The 19,625-nt window shown below is 43.2% G+C and overlaps 1 protein-coding gene across 1 annotated transcript; it reads left to right on the top strand.

Annotated features, from left to right (window-relative positions):
- The first annotated feature begins 102 nt into the window (after positions 1-102).
- Positions 103-17,994, top strand: vwa1 (von Willebrand factor A domain containing 1). Its single transcript, XM_080763509.1, has 7 exons — positions 103-526; positions 8,087-8,360; positions 9,341-9,624; positions 12,197-12,529; positions 14,011-14,286; positions 14,755-15,039; positions 16,912-17,994. The coding sequence occupies exons 1-7, from the start codon at positions 439-441 to the stop codon at positions 16,938-16,940; spliced, it is 1,569 nt and encodes a 522-aa protein (XP_080619635.1). The 5' UTR covers positions 103-438; the 3' UTR covers positions 16,941-17,994.
- The last annotated feature ends 1,631 nt before the right edge of the window (positions 17,995-19,625 follow it).

A 19,625-nucleotide genomic window follows, 5' to 3' on the forward strand; every position in this document is an offset into this window, starting at 1 on the left:
ATTTGCCGATAGGTTCTCATATTGGGATTAAAGGGTTGAGCGGCGCGCACTGGAACTGGAAGGGAGGAGGGAGTAGACTATAGAGTGCAAGAGAAAGCTGCGCGCTTTAGAGCGCACTCACTTTTCATTGAAGAGCGCCTGCCCTGCATGGACTGAATAGTCTACAAGTGCAGCCCAACAGAAACTACTTCATATAACGAGTGTCGACGTTTCGATCGGGGCGGATGATGTTTCCTAAAGACAACAGAGAGAGTAAAAATACAGATTGTGTATGAATTATTTGCGATATGAATTACCTATCTTGAGTTTGTTGACGCGCTCTCAGGCTATGGGTGGTTGAATCAAGACCCCCCCCCCCAGGAAGAAAAAAAACACCTCTGAAGTGCTATTATTTCGAGGGAATCTGCCACTGGAATAGATTGATCGCCATCGTCCGCAATGGAGTTTCGGGTTTTGTTGAGTTGTGCAATGGTTTGCGTGGTCCTGCTGCGGCCGTCGGACTCACAGAACCCTTTACCTGAAGGAGGTAAGTTTCAGCATGCTGCTGCGGATGTACTGGGTCTACTCTGGGTGGGGTAGTGCATGGTGTTTATGGATGTACTGGGTCTGGGCGGGGTTGGTACTGTCCTGGGCTGGTCCAGTGATTCAGGTGTTTATGGATGTACTGGGTCTGGGCGGGGTTGGTACAGTGATTCAGGTGTTTGTTTATTTCACACCAGCTTGCTATTGAACGTTTTGACTGACCATATCGTTATTAAACTTATTTACTTAATTCTTGTTTAACAAGTAGGCTAGTAGGCGATCGAATCACGATAGACTACTATACAATATGATCTCCATTAACTATTATTATAATAATTATTATTAATTAGTAGGCCTAACAGTAAGTAATTAATGGGCTAAACATGTATATACTCTGAACAAATGATAATATGTATAGCCATAGTATGTAAATTACTAGTTGTTATAATCTCTCTAGGTCGTCCTCAGATGGGATATTAATCTGTAATAATTCATGGTAAATTGGATTGACCATGAGCCTCAGATAGTTTTAGCTGTTATCAGCCTATGTGGTTGGATTTACAGTCAGTCTGAAAAGCTAATCCTGGTGGTGACAGCACCTTTTGTGACTCACTATTAACATAGTTGTGTGTGTACAGTGCTGTCACTGTGCCATATCCATTACAACTTGTCTTGATGGGAATCCACCACTGACTTAGCATACAGTAATTATGCTCCTTATAGCCTGTGTGCCTTTAATAAGGATGACCTTGTAAACCAAGAGCTTCCATAAAAAACTTACTCCTCCAGTTTCTCCAAGTTACCAAAGATAATACAGATACAGCTACAACAAGTATGACATGCAGTGCTCTCCAAAACATCAACAGGATTATGTGTATATTTCTTTGTATGAGTGGAAGACACAAGACAGTCCCATGTTTTATACACATTTCCATATAAGATAAATCATGTAATGTGTATGGTTTCTCTTATTATTGAGTACTGTATGGAAGAAATGTCCTAAAATTTTGCTGACTATATGTCAGCAAGCTAGACATGTTTAAACGCCTTTATCTTCCATTCTGCCATGATGTGCTCAGAGAGTTCTGCCTTTATACCTCACAACCATGTCTTTTGGTATGTGGAATGCAGTAGTTCGCCAAAAAAAATCACGTCAAGGACATGTATGAGGCCGCAGACCCCATTTGAAAGGATTTGTTGTACATACAGAATATTATGACCGACCCCCTCCAAGAACCCCTGGGAGGTACAGTAGACTACCCACTGGTGTAAATGGACCAGCAAAGGCTTGTTAACCTGGTAGACCTATAGGCTACTGTATACGTAGATTACACTGCTGTGTTGTACACTTACAGTATGTACTGTATGTGTGCCCATACTGGTGGCTCTAAGAGAGGTTTTTGAATTCTTAGTAGTACTGTATGTGTCACTAATAGCCCTCAACGGCCTTGCAAACAATTTGTACCTATACAGTACACTGTGCAAGCCATATGGTGTATATATTTTTAGACTGTGTATTATGTGTTTACATACAATGCAAAGCGCTCAGCTGACTCTTAATTTAACTCGGACACTGCACACTTTTAGGACCTAATGCTGTCCTGTGAGCTTGTGTTATCATTCATGTTTCTGGCATCATGTCACTCACTGCACCCCGCAAATCATTCTAACAGTATAACGGTATTTACAATAATATGGCTCTTCTAAACAACACTTTTTATTAGCAGCGTAAACTACCATCTGGAAACCTATCCAGTAAAATATATACAGGATTTTACTGTAAACTCTTACACAGTGTAAGATAAACACATATCAACATCCGAGTTGGGGGCTGCTGTACAGAGGCCACATAGTAGCCCCTCCCTCCAAAAGACCCGCTGTGCAAAGTCCAAACAACCAGACAGATGTAAGACATTCTTCAGGTGCAGAGGCAGAGCGTGCGCATGTGCATGTGTGTATTTGTTTTTGTTGTCGTGTGTGTGTGTGTGTGTGTGTGTGTGTGTGTGTGTGTGTGTGTGTGTGTGTGTGTGTGTGTGTGTGTGTGTGTGCGTGTGCGTGTGTGAGTGTGTGAGTGTGTGTGTGTGTGTGTGTGTGTGTGTGTGTGTGTGTGTGTGTGTGTGTGCGCGTGTGTGTGAGAGAGAGAGAGTATGTGTTTTCGTGTGAGACAGTGAACAGAAGTGTGTGTAGCTTTCCATACCCCCGGCTCTTCAATCATCACCACATGTTGGCCATGCAGTGATAAATAGCGTACCCACAGGAAAATAACCACTCTGAAACTCAAGTCTGAACAGTGCAGATTCAAATGTCATTCAGCTCTAAAAGCATGTCTAATTTTCTCTTAAGGTCACAAATCACTGGAGGCAATCTGGCATCTGTGTGCCTCTCTCTCTCTCTCTCTCTCAGCTCTCACTCTCTCCACATATTCATAATTTCTTCTCCTTGAACCCTGCTCTGCAACTTCAAATGATGCTGTCAACGTGTGTGTGTGTGTGTGTGTGTGTGTGTGTGTGTGTGTGTGTGCGCTTGTGTGGATTGAGGGGGCGGGGGGTGGACTGGGGGTTCATTATTCTGGTATTAAATATCTCCAGTAGCAAAATTGTTTCTGTCAGTCAAGTGCTCTTCCCTTCTCCCTCTGTGCGTTTTTCTGTCCACTGTGAGCGTATAAGGCCATGCATTCCTCCTCGTCTCTCAGATGGAACTGCCAATACACACCTCCCCCCTTAGGCAGTTTATACCCATTCTCTTTTCACTCCACACACACCTCCCCACACTACTCCTTCTGCCACCAATACCAAGCAGCTTCTGTTCCCTCTCCTCTCCCCTCTTTCTTTGGATTCGCCCTCACAGCTCTTTTACGACTTTGTTGTGAAATATGGAACATTGGCAAAAATCCTTGTTCCGTGGCTCAGCGTGTGAACACTTACTTGGCCTTTCATCCTCCCTGTACCTCTGAAGTTATCAGCAGCTCCTCTCATCCCTATTTAAAGCTTATTTGTTTTCATTTCATCTTATCTTAGTTTATAATCACTTTGCTTTTCATCTCCGACTTCCTCCCGTAACGCAAGTGCGAGTCTTTCTTCTGGGCTCCCGGTCTGCGTCACTTTCATGGTGAAAGCATGCAGTATAAAGGTTTTAATGACTGTGAGACCAAGCTGTTCCAAGGAGGTTGGCTGGCGGAAGAGAGAAGGGAGGGAGATTCCAAGTGGGTCTCTCTCTCTCTCTGTGTGTGTGTGTGTGTGTGTGTGTGTGTGTGTGTGTGTGTGTGTGTGTGTGTGTGTGTGTGTGTGTGTGTGTGTGTGTGTGTGTGTGTGTGTGTGTGTGTGTGTGTGTGTGTGTGTGTGTGTGTGTGTGTGTGTGTGTGTGTGTGTGTGTGTGTGTGTGTGTGTGTGTGTGTGCATGCTCAAAGCAGTTCAGACACAGAGGTCCTATGGAAAAAGGTTGCGGAAGGATTCAGATTGTGAGAGTTGGATATCTGTGTTATTTAATGGTATCGTCCCACATCTGCATAATAGCACAACACCAGTGGAAAGGTACTTACTGCTTCTGCTTTGTGCGTGGGTGGCTTCATGGATAATGATTTAGCCACTTCTTTAATAATAATAATAACTAGAACTGCACTCTGCCGAGTGCATACTTGCTTGTTGCACACTAGTAGGCCATAAATGGCCTACTAGTGCGCAAGCAGAGCGCGCAAGTGCTTTCGACCGCTGGAAACTATCACATCTCAGTATCTCTGTGAAGGAACGTTTACTTAAGAGACGCTTAAGACGCGTAAGAGATATGGTCATCTGTGTAGTCTGGTCCCAGCAGACCAGGCACAGATTTACAAATTACAAATCACATTTGTAATTTGATTAGCAGTATACTGTGGTTACTTGGTTCCAAAAAGTGAAGACAAGTTTTCTTCAACGGTAAATCTGTGCCTGGTTTGCTGGGACCAGTTACAACATTACGTCATCGTTGAGAACTGGGACCAGAGTACATGGTGTGTATATGTATGACTAGCTCTCAGTGATGACGTAAGAGATATGGTCATCTGTGTAGTCTGGTCCCAGCAGACCAGTATGTAGTTGTAATGTAGTTGTATGTATGTATGTAGTATGTATGTATGTATGTATGTATGTAGTTGTAATTTGATTAGCAGTATACTGTGGTTACTTGGTTCCAAAAAGTGAAGACAAGTTTTCTTCAACGGTAAATCTGTGCCTGGTTTGCTGGGACTAGTTACAACATTACGTCATCCTTGAGAGAGTACATGGTGTGTATATGACGTAATGTTGTAACTTGTAACTTGTAACTAGTCCCAGCAAACCAGGCACAGACTGTATGTAGTTGTTCTAGTTACAACTACATACAGAGTATGTAGTTGTAATTTGATTAGCAGTATACTGTGGTTACTTGGTTCCAAAAAGTGAAGACAAGTTTTCTTCAACGGTAAATCTGTGCCTGGTTTGCTGGGACTAGTTACAACATTACGTCATCCTTGAGAGAGTACATGGTGTGTATGACGTAATTTGTAACTAGTTACAAATTGTCTGATTTGTAACTAGTTGATTAGCAGTATACTGTGGTTACTTGGTTCCAAAAAGTGAAGACAAGTTTTCTTCAACGGTAAATCTGTGCCTGGTTTGCTGGGACTAGTTACAACATTACGTCATCCTTGAGAGAGTACATGGTGTGTATATGACGTAATGTTGTAACTTGTAACTTGTAACTAGTCCCAGCAAACCAGGCACAGACTGTATGTAGTTGTTCTAGTTACAACTACATACAGAGTATGTAGTTGTAATTTGATTAGCAGTATACTGTGGTTACTTGGTTCCAAAAAGTGAAGACAAGTTTTCTTCAACGGTAAATCTGTGCCTGGTTTGCTGGGACCAGTTACAACATTACGTCATCGTTGAGAACTGGGACCAGAGTACATGGTGTGTATATGTATGACTAGCTCTCAGTGATGACGTAAGAGATATGGTCATCTGTGTAGTCTGGTCCCAGCAGACCAGTATGTAGTTGTAATGTAGTTGTATGTATGTATGTAGTATGTATGTATGTATGTATGTATGTAGTTGTAATTTGATTAGCAGTATACTGTGGTTACTTGGTTCCAAAAAGTGAAGACAAGTTTTCTTCAACGGTAAATCTGTGCCTGGTTTGCTGGGACTAGTTACAACATTACGTCATCCTTGAGAGAGTACATGGTGTGTATATGACGTAATGTTGTAACTTGTAACTTGTAACTAGTCCCAGCAAACCAGGCACAGACTGTATGTAGTTGTTCTAGTTACAACTACATACAGAGTATGTAGTTGTAATTTGATTAGCAGTATACTGTGGTTACTTGGTTCCAAAAAGTGAAGACAAGTTTTCTTCAACGGTAAATCTGTGCCTGGTTTGCTGGGACTAGTTACAACATTACGTCATCCTTGAGAGAGTACATGGTGTGTATGACGTAATTTGTAACTAGTTACAAATTGTCTGATTTGTAACTAGTTGATTAGCAGTATACTGTGGTTACTTGGTTCCAAAAAGTGAAGACAAGTTTTCTTCAACGGTAAATCTGTGCCTGGTTTGCTGGGACTAGTTACAACATTACGTCATCCTTGAGAGAGTACATGGTGTGTATATGACGTAATGTTGTAACTTGTAACTTGTAACTAGTCCCAGCAAACCAGGCACAGACTGTATGTAGTTGTTCTAGTTACAACTACATACAGAGTATGTAGTTGTAATTTGATTAGCAGTATACTGTGGTTACTTGGTTCCAAAAAGTGAAGACAAGTTTTCTTCAACGGTAAATCTGTGCCTGGTTTGCTGGGACTAGTTACAACATTACGTCATCCTTGAGAGAGTACATGGTGTGTATATGACGTAATGTTGTAACTTGTAACTTGTAACTAGTCCCAGCAAACCAGGCACAGACTGTATGTAGTTGTTCTAGTTACAACTACATACAGAGTATGTAGTTGTAATTTGATTAGCAGTATACTGTGGTTACTTGGTTCCAAAAAGTGAAGACAAGTTTTCTTCAACGGTAAATCTGTGCCTGGTTTGCTGGGACTAGTTACAACATTACGTCATCCTTGAGAGAGTACATGGTGTGTATATGACGTAATTTGTAACTAGTTACAAATTGTCTGATTTGTAACTAGTTACAAATTACGTCATATACACACCATGTACTCTCTCAAGGATGACGTAATGTTGTAACTAGTCCCAGCAAACCAGGCACAGATTCACCGTTGAAGAAAACTTGTCTTCACTTCGAAGAGACCAAGCGAAACGATTACTTGCGCGCTCTGCTTGCGCAAGTAACTAGAAAAGAAATACTGTTCCTAAAGAAACAGTGTGGGCTCGAGTAGGTTTCTCCTCGATGATGATATAATGACCCACATGGCGTCACAGCCCACCTCCCTCTGCCTTCCTATAAGGTTGACCCACAACCAAAGGTATGGCACCCCCATATCTTGCCTGAGTCTGACCGGATCCTACAAACCGTCCCGTGCGCTCAGATCAGCCAACGCAGGAAAGCTTGAAGTACACTCACCAAAAATGCCGGGACAACGCTCTACACGTCCCAAACTCTTCTCCCTTCTGCCTCCAAAACTATGGGATGCACTTCCCATTGCAATCAGAACTGCAGACTCACTCCCTATACTCTGCCGTAGTCTGAAAACCCAACTCTTCAGACTCCATCTTAGCCCGTAGCACTTGCCGTATAGCACTTGCTCTGGCCTCGACGACCTTACAGGCTAATGCAAAGGCTAAACTTATGTAACTTAGGGTTTTCCCTAATGGGACTGATCAAGGGTAGCTACTGGGACATAAGTCGGAACTTGATCACCCCGGCTGGGTCACCTGAGTGAGGGGTATGATGTTGGGAGACCCGAAACCCCGATGACCTTGGGATACATCACTGAGGATACGTCCCAGGTGCATCCATGTATGCATGTATTTTGTTATATGTTGACATATTGTAGGCTTGGGGATCGTTTGGTTTTGCCTAAAGGCTGTCGTTGAATGATGACGCAGTTTGTTTTGCGTCGGGTTGTGTTGTCAGTTTGTTGTGCGTCGGGTTGTGTTGTCAGTTTGTTGTGCTTCGGGTTGTGTTGTCAGTTTGTTGTGCGCCGGGGTTGTGTTGTGCAAGAGGCTTTGAATAAATGGAGCTACGGGTGGTGTTCCAAAGAGACAACTCTGTGTCATCATAAAAAAAACAAAAAAACAAGTGATGGGTATAAACAACAAAACTAGCTCTTCTTCCTAGCCGTTTGTCACTGAGGTCTGTGAATGATGCCACAATGTTCCCTGGTAAAAAAAAAGGGATATGCTCTTGTCTTTAAATTCACAAGATGAGTTTAAATGCTTCTTTTAATGCCTAGCAGCGGTTAAACAAATAAACGTGCTTTGGCCCATCTCTGGCATTTGTCAGCGTGTTTCTTTTGCCCACATAATAACCTTTATAGTGAGTGATATCATCCCGCCGCACACAGTAACAACACTTGATAAGCTCATCAATAACAGCCATTGTTCTGTTAACTAACCCGCTGTCTTCTGTTCTCCCCCACAGCGCTCAACTGCTGCGAGGGCGACGTCCTGTTCTTGCTGGACTCCTCGGGCAGCGTGTCGTCCTACGAGCACTCCCGCATGCTGGCCTTCCTGTCGGAGCTCCTCCTGCCCTTCTCGCTGGGTGAGGACCAGGTGAAGGTGGGCCTTCTGCAGGTGGGCACACAGCCACGCTTGGAGTTCGGCTTCGACTCCTACAACACCCAGAGTGGCCTCCAGGAGGCCCTGAGGAACACCAAGGCCCTGAGGGGGGACACCAACACGGAGGAGGCACTCAGGTAGAGTCGACTAAATCAGCTGTCGATTTAGTTGACTAAAATTGTAACGGTCAGATATTTCTATCACAGTTACTAAAAGTCACGGGGTAGTAATGCTCCTCCTTTATACATATATGTAGATAAAAGTGACAAGTTTCAACCATGTAGCATGCAATGTAAAGTTGTAAATCACTGACTCCAACACAGAAATACGTCTGAGATAAATAGTTTATCTAAATGCAAAATAAACTCATTGACAATCAGTTACATAGAATTCATGACAGGTTAAGTATTGTCCGTATGTCCGAACCGCACGCACCGGGCCTCTCACGCACGCACGCTCGCTCTATTGTTATTGTTCGTATCGTTCCATGAAACATCCACGCGTCACCCTGACGCTCCAACCCGAAATAATAAAGTAATCCAAACGTAGTGATCCCCGAACGTAAACAATCCAACGGTAAATCCACGGTCCTCCAAACGGACAAGCAGCATTCCTCGCTGGGCACAAACAGTCAGACAAACAAAACTCTCACCGGAGCAGATGACGGTTCCCGGCCGGGTTACTCCTGACAACGGTGAGTTGGTGGCCTTGGCTATATTCCACCGTATAGCATACAGACAGTTTACACTGCAAACACGATCAGGTCTCACGTGGACTCCCTGCTCGTTTGTGTCTCTGTCTCCACAAGTCTCTAGAGCCTCCAAAACATAAACAAACACAAAACAGATACCTCTCAAAGAAAATAGGACATTACACATAAGGATGGATATAGTGTTCCATGAATATTTTAAGCCATGCTCTTTTAAATGACACTTTAAAATAAATCCTTAATGATTATTATGTGGCAGTGCTACAAAATCATCATATTTACTCAACTAAAACTAGACTAAGACTAACATTCCAGTTGACTAAAATGTAATTAAAATTATTCAAAAGACTAAGAAAAAAAAAACGAAATCAAAATGTGCTGTTCAAAACAACACTATACCCTCGTCAGGATGGCGAAGGCCTGGGTGCTGAGTCCCGGCGCGGACGGAGGGGCGAGGGCCGGCCTCCCGCGGGTGCTGGTGTGGCTGACGGACGGCGTGAAGCCCGGCGACGTGGTCGGACCGATGGCCGAGCTGCGGGACGAGGGCGTGGCCGTGCTGGTGGTTTCGACCGGTCACGGCAACTACCAGGTGCTGCGGCAGGTGGTGACCCCGCCCGTGGAGAACCACCTGTACTTTGTGGACATCGACGACATGAGCATCATCACAGAAGACCTGAGGGATGCCATCATTGGTGAGCATGAGCGCTGGCATTCTGTGTGTGTGCATGCGTGCGTGCTTGCGCACGCGCGTGCGTGAGTGCGTGCGCGAGTGTGCATGCGTGTGTGTTTATGTAGACGTGATCGTTAAGTGACGTACTGTACTGTATAATGTATATTGACCATTATACTTACTGTAAACTGGGACACTTCACAAAATGATGTAGCTCAATATGATGCCATCTTGGGCGTATGTTAAGAACGCCCATCGTCTGGAGATACTTGCCAGCTGCGTTGGTGGTGCCAGTGACGGATTTACTATTACGTCATTGCTCAATTCTGGACGGTTTTATTTAATCATCGCTTATGTTTTATAAAAGCTACATATCCTTTTGTCATGAATTTGCCATTTTATAAAAACAAATATTTGCTTTGTTTATATCCATGTACGCTAAAAGAGTGAGAGCTGTTTCACTGTGCAATGTATGAAAACTATAGGAAGTTATTTGGGATTATCAATTTCTAGTCAATGGAGAAACTACTTATATCTCACCAGTATTTGGTGTTACATCACTGCAAGGTGAAAATACGTAACACAGAGAAAAGCAAAGCAAAGTTACTATGTTTACCCAGGGTAACTGGACTAAGCTCAAGAACTTGTTTACAGCCAGGCCCTGCTCATAGAACATTTCATGGTAGGGGTTAAATGCCTTGCTCAAGGGCACTTCAGCGGTGGAAATTTTAACGTGTCGGTCCGGGGATACGAACTAGCGACCTTCCGGTATCAAGACCGCTCCGCAAACCGTACGGCCACCGCTGCCCCAAACACAAACCTTGACCAAGTGTCACTTTGCTTTGAGCATCCAGCTAGCTCCCCACGCTGTACCCGCACTCAGTGCCCCTCACTTGAATGTAAAGGCATGTCGCTCTGCTTCTCCCTAATTCCACACATGCTCCTGGAGACGACGGAGCCTAATAGATAGCCGAGACGGTGTTTTGTGCATGTAAGATTCCCTGTAATGAGATAGGGGAAGCTATTAATGGATCAATGATTCAACAACTCTCCTTGCCCCCACTGTGCCACACACCTACATATATAGACCAGGGGATAGCTTATAGCTTATTTCTTTTTGCCAGATTGGGTATCAGCCATAATGCATGCGGGTTACCTCAGAAAACATGTACTGTAATACATGTTCCTCTTGAGTTGAGACGATCCCCATTTAAAACATTACGCTCCCCCTCTTGGGTTAGTATTTTGTTGCCTAATGGCGCTGGCTATTTCAGGTTGTCTTGTAGCAGTAGTTAAAAAAGCTTGCAGACTGTATCCAAGTGTCTCGGTCTCTGTGACGTTTTTAGCACTCTGTCTAGTGTCTAGCGTTCTAAGACCTCCCGCAAAGCAAGGGGCCTCTGCAAGGCTGGAGCATTTTAAATCTTGCTGTTTTGTACTGCAGTAGGAACAAAACCACCCTGCCATGTTAGCGGAGTCTAGAGACATGCATACTGTTACTACTACACATGCAATGACATCATTCTGTAGAGCAGTGGTCCCCAAACCTTTTCATGTCAAGGACCCCCAAAATGATACTCATTATCTCCCCCCCCCCCCCCCCCCCCCATTTGAAAATATATGCCAAAGACCCCCATAACAGAAGACTTTTACGGCTCTAGCAGTGATTTTCAACCATTTTCATTTCAAGGATTCCCCCTCGGTTTGACTTGAATTAGGCTGCGGTCCCCCGTTTCTATCTCTGGAACCCCAATGTATTGTGAAATCAAAGTTAATTTAACTCTTGAGAGTGTAGGAATGACCATGTTAGTGGCTGGAGAAACGGTACAGAGGCATTGGTAAAGGTTAACCAATGGTTGTTTATTCACCAAAGGAGCACTACCAACTGACATAAATTCAGGAAGCTCTCTACTCCCAGCCAGTTCACTGGCAAAATGGCAGACTTTTATACCCAGCTGGAAATAATGAGAATGGACTATACCATTTACAGGGGTGTCTTCAAATGAGAACATACCATAAATACATACATAAGCAATGAAGCATACAATACATACATATAAATAAATAACCTTAAATCATACAATGTACTATACAAGTTATAAATCCTTCACACTACAACATAAATAAGCAATCACAAGAGCACATCTTAACTCCCCTGCTATCCTGACATGGTCCAGCCCAATCCTTACTGAAACACATCACAGGCAATTGTTAGGCATTCAATCAAACCTCAACAATAGAACTCAGCCAACAGGAAACGGTATTCAACAATAAAATCATGACTGCAAAATACAACTGTGCAAGTTAATAAAGTGCCAATATGCTGTGCAGAATAGGTAACAGAGGACCACTCTGTTACAGAGAGTGTACACCCTAGCGGGTCCATTTGGTTCCATTTGTAGTTTTGTACACTCTGAGTTACAGACCCATAAGGGTCCATTTGGTTCCTATAACTATCATTTATCTGGGGACCCCCTGGAACTCCCTCAAGGACCCCTAGGGGTCCCTGGACCCCACTTTGGGAACCACTGCTGTAGCATGCATATTATGAATTCACATGCAGTGACATCATCCTGCTTCGTCCTCCCACCTAACAGAGATCATCCGGGCCGAGCGACTCCAAGTCCACGACGTCTCCACCGACTCCGCCACACTCCAGTGGCGTCCGGTTCTGGCCGGTCTGCAAGGCTACTACGCGATCCGCTTCGGGCCGGTTGTGACGGGTGCAGTCGGTGGCGGTGGAGCTGGGGGAAGTGGTACCAGTCCGAGTACCAGTGGTGGTCAGTACCAGAGACTGACCCAGCCCTCTGACTCCAACTCTGTTCAGCTAACGGGCCTGAAGCCGGACACTGCCTACACAGCCACGCTGTCACCAGAATCAAATGAACAAGTACTGAATCCCCTGTCTGTCAGCTTCACCACAAAGCCAGGTAATATTTACACTGCACGTCTGCACCCAAGCATCACCTGAAACTGCCTGGTCCTTGGCCTGATATTTTTCTGTCCTACTGGGAAATTGTATTACATCTGGTGTCAGGGACGTGGGAAAGAACACGCACGTGCGTGCTCTGATTTATATATAGTTTTCACACAATGGTGTAAAAAGTAATTATTACCACGCACGCACGGACACACACACACACACACACACACGCACACAAATTAAAGAGCCGGTGTATTATGCAAATCACATATATCACACCCATTTCTACACCCATCAATTTATCCAATAGTTTGAGTTTGCAACGCTCTCCAGCTCAAACTAAAAAGAGGTGCAACCATTAACAGGTTCCTGTGTCACGCAGTACCTGTTACAAAGGTTCCTACTACATAAGCAACAGACAGCCATATTACTCAAAAACACACGCCTTTTTCAACATCTATTTTATTCCCCAAAGTTAAATACATTATTGTTGTAAGAAAACCATAGACCATTGGTACAATTTTGTTGCACTATATACTTAACAAATATTTTCATCCTTTCCCCAAATTCTCACCCACATCTGAGAATGAAAGAACTATAATTCATCTTAATTTGTAATAGTCTTGTTCGTTAACAGTTCTTTATGTTTTATCTTCCCTTAAAGGCCGAATCTGTAATTTATTTGAACAGATACATTTGAGGGGTTTGTTGATTGTAAGTGAAACTATACCAATTTTACAAACATTGATGGACCCAAACCTTTTATAGCATCAGAAACATATTTTGGGAGTAATCGCAGGTTCCAATCATATGTTTTGAATTTTGTTCAAATTCTTTAGAAGAATGCTCTCCCTGACTTTATTTTAATAATTTCTAACACACTGACGCAGGCAGCCGTTCTTGTGAAGTGGGAGCCAGACAAACTAAATTATAGTTTTCATTTTTATCAATCTGTTATTGAAAGTATTCTGGGCGTTTCTTTCATCTGCTGGTTTCACAACCTCACAATAAAAGATAGAAACTGCACTAAGATTGCCAGAGTGAAACCTCTTTTGTAACCACCAAATCCTCTGTAAAGCTACTAGCCTTTTGTCTTCTCCAGGACATGTTTTAGCAGGTGAATTTAGTCGTTCCATTTCATCCGCTTGCAAAAGAATACAACATCTAAATTGTTGTCCTCGGCAATACAATTTGAAAATGCTTTACAGTTTGTTTGTGTGTGTGTGTATCTATGTCTGTCTTCGGAGTATTTATGTTGTTGTTGTAAACTGCTCAAAACGAATTGCACCTTGTGGGATTAATTTACAATGTTTGACGGTGAAATACGCTTTTTTCAACTGTCAGTGTGCAATTTGTTTACATAAGTAAACAAACAGCCATAGTATATATGTATGTATGTAATAATAAAGTGCTACAATGAGCAAATGCAAAAGATAAAAACATAAGAGGCATGATCTCACCATTCATTGTTGGGCTCTCTCCCGTCAGTGGTGCTGAGCCCAGCCGTGGTGACGGTGTCGGAGTCAGGGGTGAGCAGCGTCAGGGTGAGCTGGGGTCCCCTCCAGCCAGCGTCTGTCAAAAGCTACCGGGTGGAATACTCCGCCTTGCCCGGCGGTAAACTTCACACCGTCACAGTGGCCCGAGGACAGAACTCCACGCTGCTCAAGAACCTCCAACCGGACACCACCTACCTGGTCACCGTGAGCGCCCTTCACTCCTCTGGCAAGGAGAGGGCCATGTCTGTGAAGGTGTGCACTCAGGAAGGTGAGCGTCAGCGACACACTACTCTGAGACACACAGTGAATTGACAAAAATGTTACCATATTATCATGAGCTTAGTGAGGACCAATTTATGAATAGGTTGGGTCCTCCTTGAACCACAAATAAATAAAAAGTCCAGCTTTCTATTTCACTTTTGAAAAATATATTATCTGAATAACTGAAAAGTAATCATAAAATGTTGTTAACCAAATAATTGGTAGTTGCAGCCCTACTTTAATTGCGGATGGGGTGTAACAATGCAGCACTGGGGATCAGTTTACCTGACATTAATGGTAATCCTCAGGTCAGCCTAATCCTTTTTGGTTCTTGAATTTCAACTAATTGCTATAAACGCAGCTCATATTTCTCAACCCTCAGGGTTCTCCCAGGGTTCCATTGGAACTTGAGCACAATCGCACCATACACATAACTCCACCAACCCATCCTTCATCCTCTCCTTTCATTTTTCAGTGACACCTGCCTTGGCAGACCTCCAGCTGACCACCGTTGGCAGCGACGCGGTGCAGGTGGACTGGAAGGGCGGCGTGGGCGGCCTGAGGGGCTACTGGCTCACCTGGGAGGGACAGGCGTCTGGCCGCAGTTCTCTCCCCGCCCAGCGCTCCACCTTCTATTTGCCCCCAGACTCCCTGTCCACCCGCCTCACGGACCTGCCCCCCGCCGCCAGAGTGTGTGTGTCGCCCATCTACCGGACGGCGCGCGGAGAGGGCCTCTGTTGCACAGCACAGTTCCATTCAAGTTAGTAGGATATATTATACAGTATGGTATACGAACATATTTATGTAGGCCCATTATGTTCAGTATTGTTGTTTGACTTGGTTCATTTCGACTTCAATGCAATCTAGATTGTTTTGGCTTTTTCAGCATCGTCTGGTGGAATAACAGAGTGACAAACAGCACATACACACTGACGGGTGACAATTTAAAGGAAAAACTTTTACATAGTGGCGAAAAATATCGAATGCACCTGTTTTGATATAGGCGGAGTCCATGATACAATAAAGCACATAACAGCCTGTCATGCTATGTGCAATGTATACAAATGCTTAGCAAGCCCACTAACAGACCAACAAGCTCTCACAGAAACAGGTATATACGAAGGGAACTAACTAGACAAAGGTGAACTCAAAGTGCAATCATCTGACAGTGGCCTTGTGGTTAGATTGTCCACCCTGAAACTGTGAGGTCGGGGTTCGATCACCAAAGACTGTAAAAATGGGACCCAATGCCTCCCTGCTTGGCACTAAACATCAATGGGTTGGATTGGGGGGTCAAATCAACTAATCAAATGATTCCCAAGCGCGGCATGGCTGCGGCTCACTGCTCCAAGAGATGGGTCAAATGCGGAGAACAGATTTCACTGCAGTAATGCGTGTGACAAATCGTACGACTTTGACTTTGATCAACACAACACGTGCTCTGCTTCTGCAAGTAATAATACAGATGGAACTGGAAATCTATGCCCATTCACTTGCATGGAGTTGCTAACCCAGCATATACTATACTCCCTTTTCACCCGTTCTTCCAGGTGGGGAAGGTTTGACGGACGGGGCCTGCATGTGAAGTAGTGTCACAGCTCAAGCTTGTGCGCTAGCTTGTGAGTCGAGCCCATTGTGGTCGAAACCGTTTTCGCTCGTTCATGTGTCTGGCCCCAGCTTTAATAAGCTGCAGTACCTATAATCGGCCACCATGTCCATTGCAGCGCTTCACTTCTCCCTCTTGGCTCTGCAGGGCGCTTGGTCAAAAACAAGGGCAAAAGAGGATCAACAGACTGAACAGAATTAAAAGACATACAGAAACAGTGGTACAGAAAACAAGAAAACATGACTAAATACTTAAACCAAACAGGAAACAAGAAAATAAGAGAAATGTCCAAAACCAAAAACAAACAGCCATAATCTAATGGCTGAGGATATAGTAGTATGTAAGGAAAAGCAATAGCAGCTCTTCCGCAGGTGACTGAGAATGTCAGTGCAGGATCTTGTGATCAGACCGTTAGCGAGAACAGACCTTTGACAACTACATAGAGAGGGACGTTAGTAGGTATGCAGTGCATGGAACCCCTCATTACAAAGACGCATTTATGTTGGCATGGTTTGGGTCCACTCCACTTTCCCCACTTGTCAGGCACTATCACATCAGGCCCCTCTCACAGCACTGAATGGCAGGGCTGTCATGGCCCTGTCACAGTGCATTTAGGCCCTGTGTGACAGGTCCTGACATCCCTGTCACACAGTGCTGTGGAGGGGCCTGCTGTGACTGGGCCTGACCTCCCTGTGACAGTATCAGTGTCATGGTCAGTAGACGTTGAGAAACACTACTTTAGATGGAAGAGTCGCTGCATAATCACTGCACATTGAAGCCGTTCTTATGGCTTGTGGTGGCCGAACACCTTACGAAGATACTTTATGTTGTTTCTTTCCTTTAATTTGTCACCCTCTTCGGGCAGCTCAACTTAAAACACTTAAAACTAATATTAGTACATATTACGATTACCGACTGAGACACATTAATTTAAAACCTTCATGTATTCTCGTTTATTTTGCCAGCAGACATGCAGGTGTAAATCTTATCGTCTCAACAGCTGTTTTCTCCTCCTACCGTCTCTAGATGCATTACCCTACGGCTACAGTTCATAATAGCAGTGAACTGTGGAACTGACCATGCACCATACCAAACATGGACGGACTGTGATGCGAGGTGGGCAGTCTAGACTTTTTCAGCCACAAATTCCGTCGTGTTCCCATCCTTCTTTTTGTGTGTGGCTATCATCATCCAGGAGACACGTGTGGTTTGGCTTAACGTGTACGCATGTGGAAGCCATAGACACTTTGGTGCGGCCTGGGACAAACGAAAATGGCCATGAAACACAAGTTAGTTTACAACCGGCGGCGATGCAGCTCTGACTGTTTGCTTTTTCCTGTTTATATCGTCTCTGTTTTACACCTGTAATGGAACTTTAAAGCACTTGTTTGTTTAAGATACAAGCTTTAGATGTCACATACAGTACATCTGAAAAGTGGGACGTGCGTGAGACGGTGGATGTTTATCGGTGTCGTTTTGCAGGAATGCATTTCGCACCATATGTGGATCTGCTTAAAGGAATGTATCGTCAAAATGTTTTTTTCCCTCCTCATATCAGACTAGCACGTACACACATACACGTGCACACACACACACACACACACACACACACACACAAGATAATAAATTCTCAGCACAAGCATGGCACACACTGAATGTGCAGAGTGAAATCATGCACATGGGTAAATGAACACCCAGTCCTTAATCAAAGAGGGGATCCACAGGACCGCTTTGAACTGCAGAAGAATTACAAACAGGCCGACCACATGCCTTCAAACTACAGACAGATGCCACGGATGATGCAGATGTTTAAGCCGAAAACGTTATTGCAATGTTTTCTGATGCAGATCTACAAGTCATGCATAGACATGGCTGGATGGACATAAGTTAAAGGATGACAAGTTTTATAGCTATAATATATTATTTTTGTCAGGTCTGTCACTCCACTGTCTTGATTTTTGTGCTTTTGTAACTCTTTGCTGCCCCCTTGTGGAAGTTTACTTAAAGGGACTCAACTACTGTTGTTAACCCACTAAAGGCTAATTTTGTATTATGGTGGTATTGTAATTTAACATGAGCTTGCAATAAATATGATTACTAACAGATTGATTATGAATTATTGTGATTATGAATAATTGTGATCATTAGAGTTGGATTTGCCACGTTTTTACAGTCCATTTGTGTGGCACACTTGCACCGGTTTTCTTTTACAATTAATGTCTCGGATATCCGTAGCCTATGTTTATCTGGCCCTCTACATGTACAACTTCATCTTCATCTACTCCAGATCTTTTACCACATTATATACTATATTTAACAAAACAAATGGTTTATGTTCATGATTCACCAGGATTCTGGATGGCTTGGTTCCAGGCTTAAAATAATTGATTTTCAGAAATGAATGGGTTTTATCTGTGCCACTACTACTATGCCCTATAACATCATCATACGTGACACCTTTGTGCAAACAGTGCCAAGTATGAAAGGCTATGGAAGGAGGATTTTATTGTTTTTTTCCACGACATAAAGGAAGCTGATTTGTTGTTGGTTTGTTTGTATTACGTAAACAGACTAAACACGAGACATCTAAGACCCATTTATCCATACAATATGTGTAACTGACTATTAGAAGGAGAAAACACTTAAATTACTTTTTATTTTATATTCATGGGAAAGAAAGTGCATCAAAAATAAGTGGCTTTACATCGATACTCTGACCTCTAAAGTGTTGAGAATATACATTTAAGATATGTATTAAGTCTAAACAAATGAATGTACAACTATGAACATGGTGGTAGTGCTGAAAATAATAATGAAAATGCTTAAACAAACCATCAAAGCTTTGTTGTCTTGACCTACAGTAGCCTACAGAAAAAAGAACACATTAAATTCAATTAGCTCCATAACATTGTCATTACTCAACGAAAATTGTTTAATTGGAAAGTACAAATTCATCTCTAAAAGACACTGAGCTCTTCCCACAAAATCACGAGTCCAAATAGGAATTTATACAGATTAGTTTTAGCTTTAAGATTATAATTCTCTTTTCAAACTGTGCACTTAACCAAAGTACCACATCCATTCTCTTCATTCTTTAACCAGGTTAATGTCCAAACTACAGTATTGGTCAAAATAACAAGCACGCACGCAAACGCACAGAAACACCTCATGTGGGGCAGCCAACAATATGAACGTGTGCAAAACAGCAAAAGAACAATCATACATTATATTGAAACCACGTACCGGTATTTAAATGTTTCATTGAATTTGTTCGAAATACGTTTGTTAAGTGTAATAAATCATATCGTTACAATGTTTGCAATCAGATTTCAGTTCAGTGCAGTGCCATGTAAATTGTAATGCAGCCCAGCTGCCTGGCCCAACCTCTCACTCCATTGACAGCTTTCAGATAAGCTCCCTGTTCTCAAATGTGTGCTCTACTCCAGTCGTTAAACCACATGATTTTATGTGTGCTCTACTCCAGTGGTTAAACCACATGATTTGTTTTTGTTGTCACTTTACTGTCATCTGGATTCCCAGATGACAGTAAAGTGACAATTTAAGGACTTTTAATACCTCCACACAAAAAAAACGAAAGAAAGAAGGAAAGAAAGAAAAGAGGAAAGAAAGGCCATTACTGCATCAAAAGTAGCCTAATCAACAAACTACTTTAAAAGCTGGTCAAACATTGGTGGGGCAAATCGTAAAATATAATATATGAAAGAGGCAAACATTTTGAG

The sequence above is a fragment of the Protomyctophum bolini genome (assembly GCF_963924005.1).
Source record: "Protomyctophum bolini genome assembly, chromosome: 5".
NCBI classification, from domain to species: domain Eukaryota; kingdom Metazoa; phylum Chordata; class Actinopteri; order Myctophiformes; family Myctophidae; genus Protomyctophum; species Protomyctophum bolini.

Coding starts and splice junctions, on each gene's coding strand:
- vwa1 (XM_080763509.1), top strand. CDS start 439: ATGGAGTTTCGGGTTTTGTTGAGTTGTGCAATGGTTTGCGTGGTCCTG. Junction 527..8,086: donor GAACCCTTTACCTGAAGGAG/GTAAGTTTCAGC, acceptor TCTCCCCCACAG/CGCTCAACTGCTGCGAGGGC. Junction 12,530..14,010: donor CAGCTTCACCACAAAGCCAG/GTAATATTTACA, acceptor CTCTCCCGTCAG/TGGTGCTGAGCCCAGCCGTG.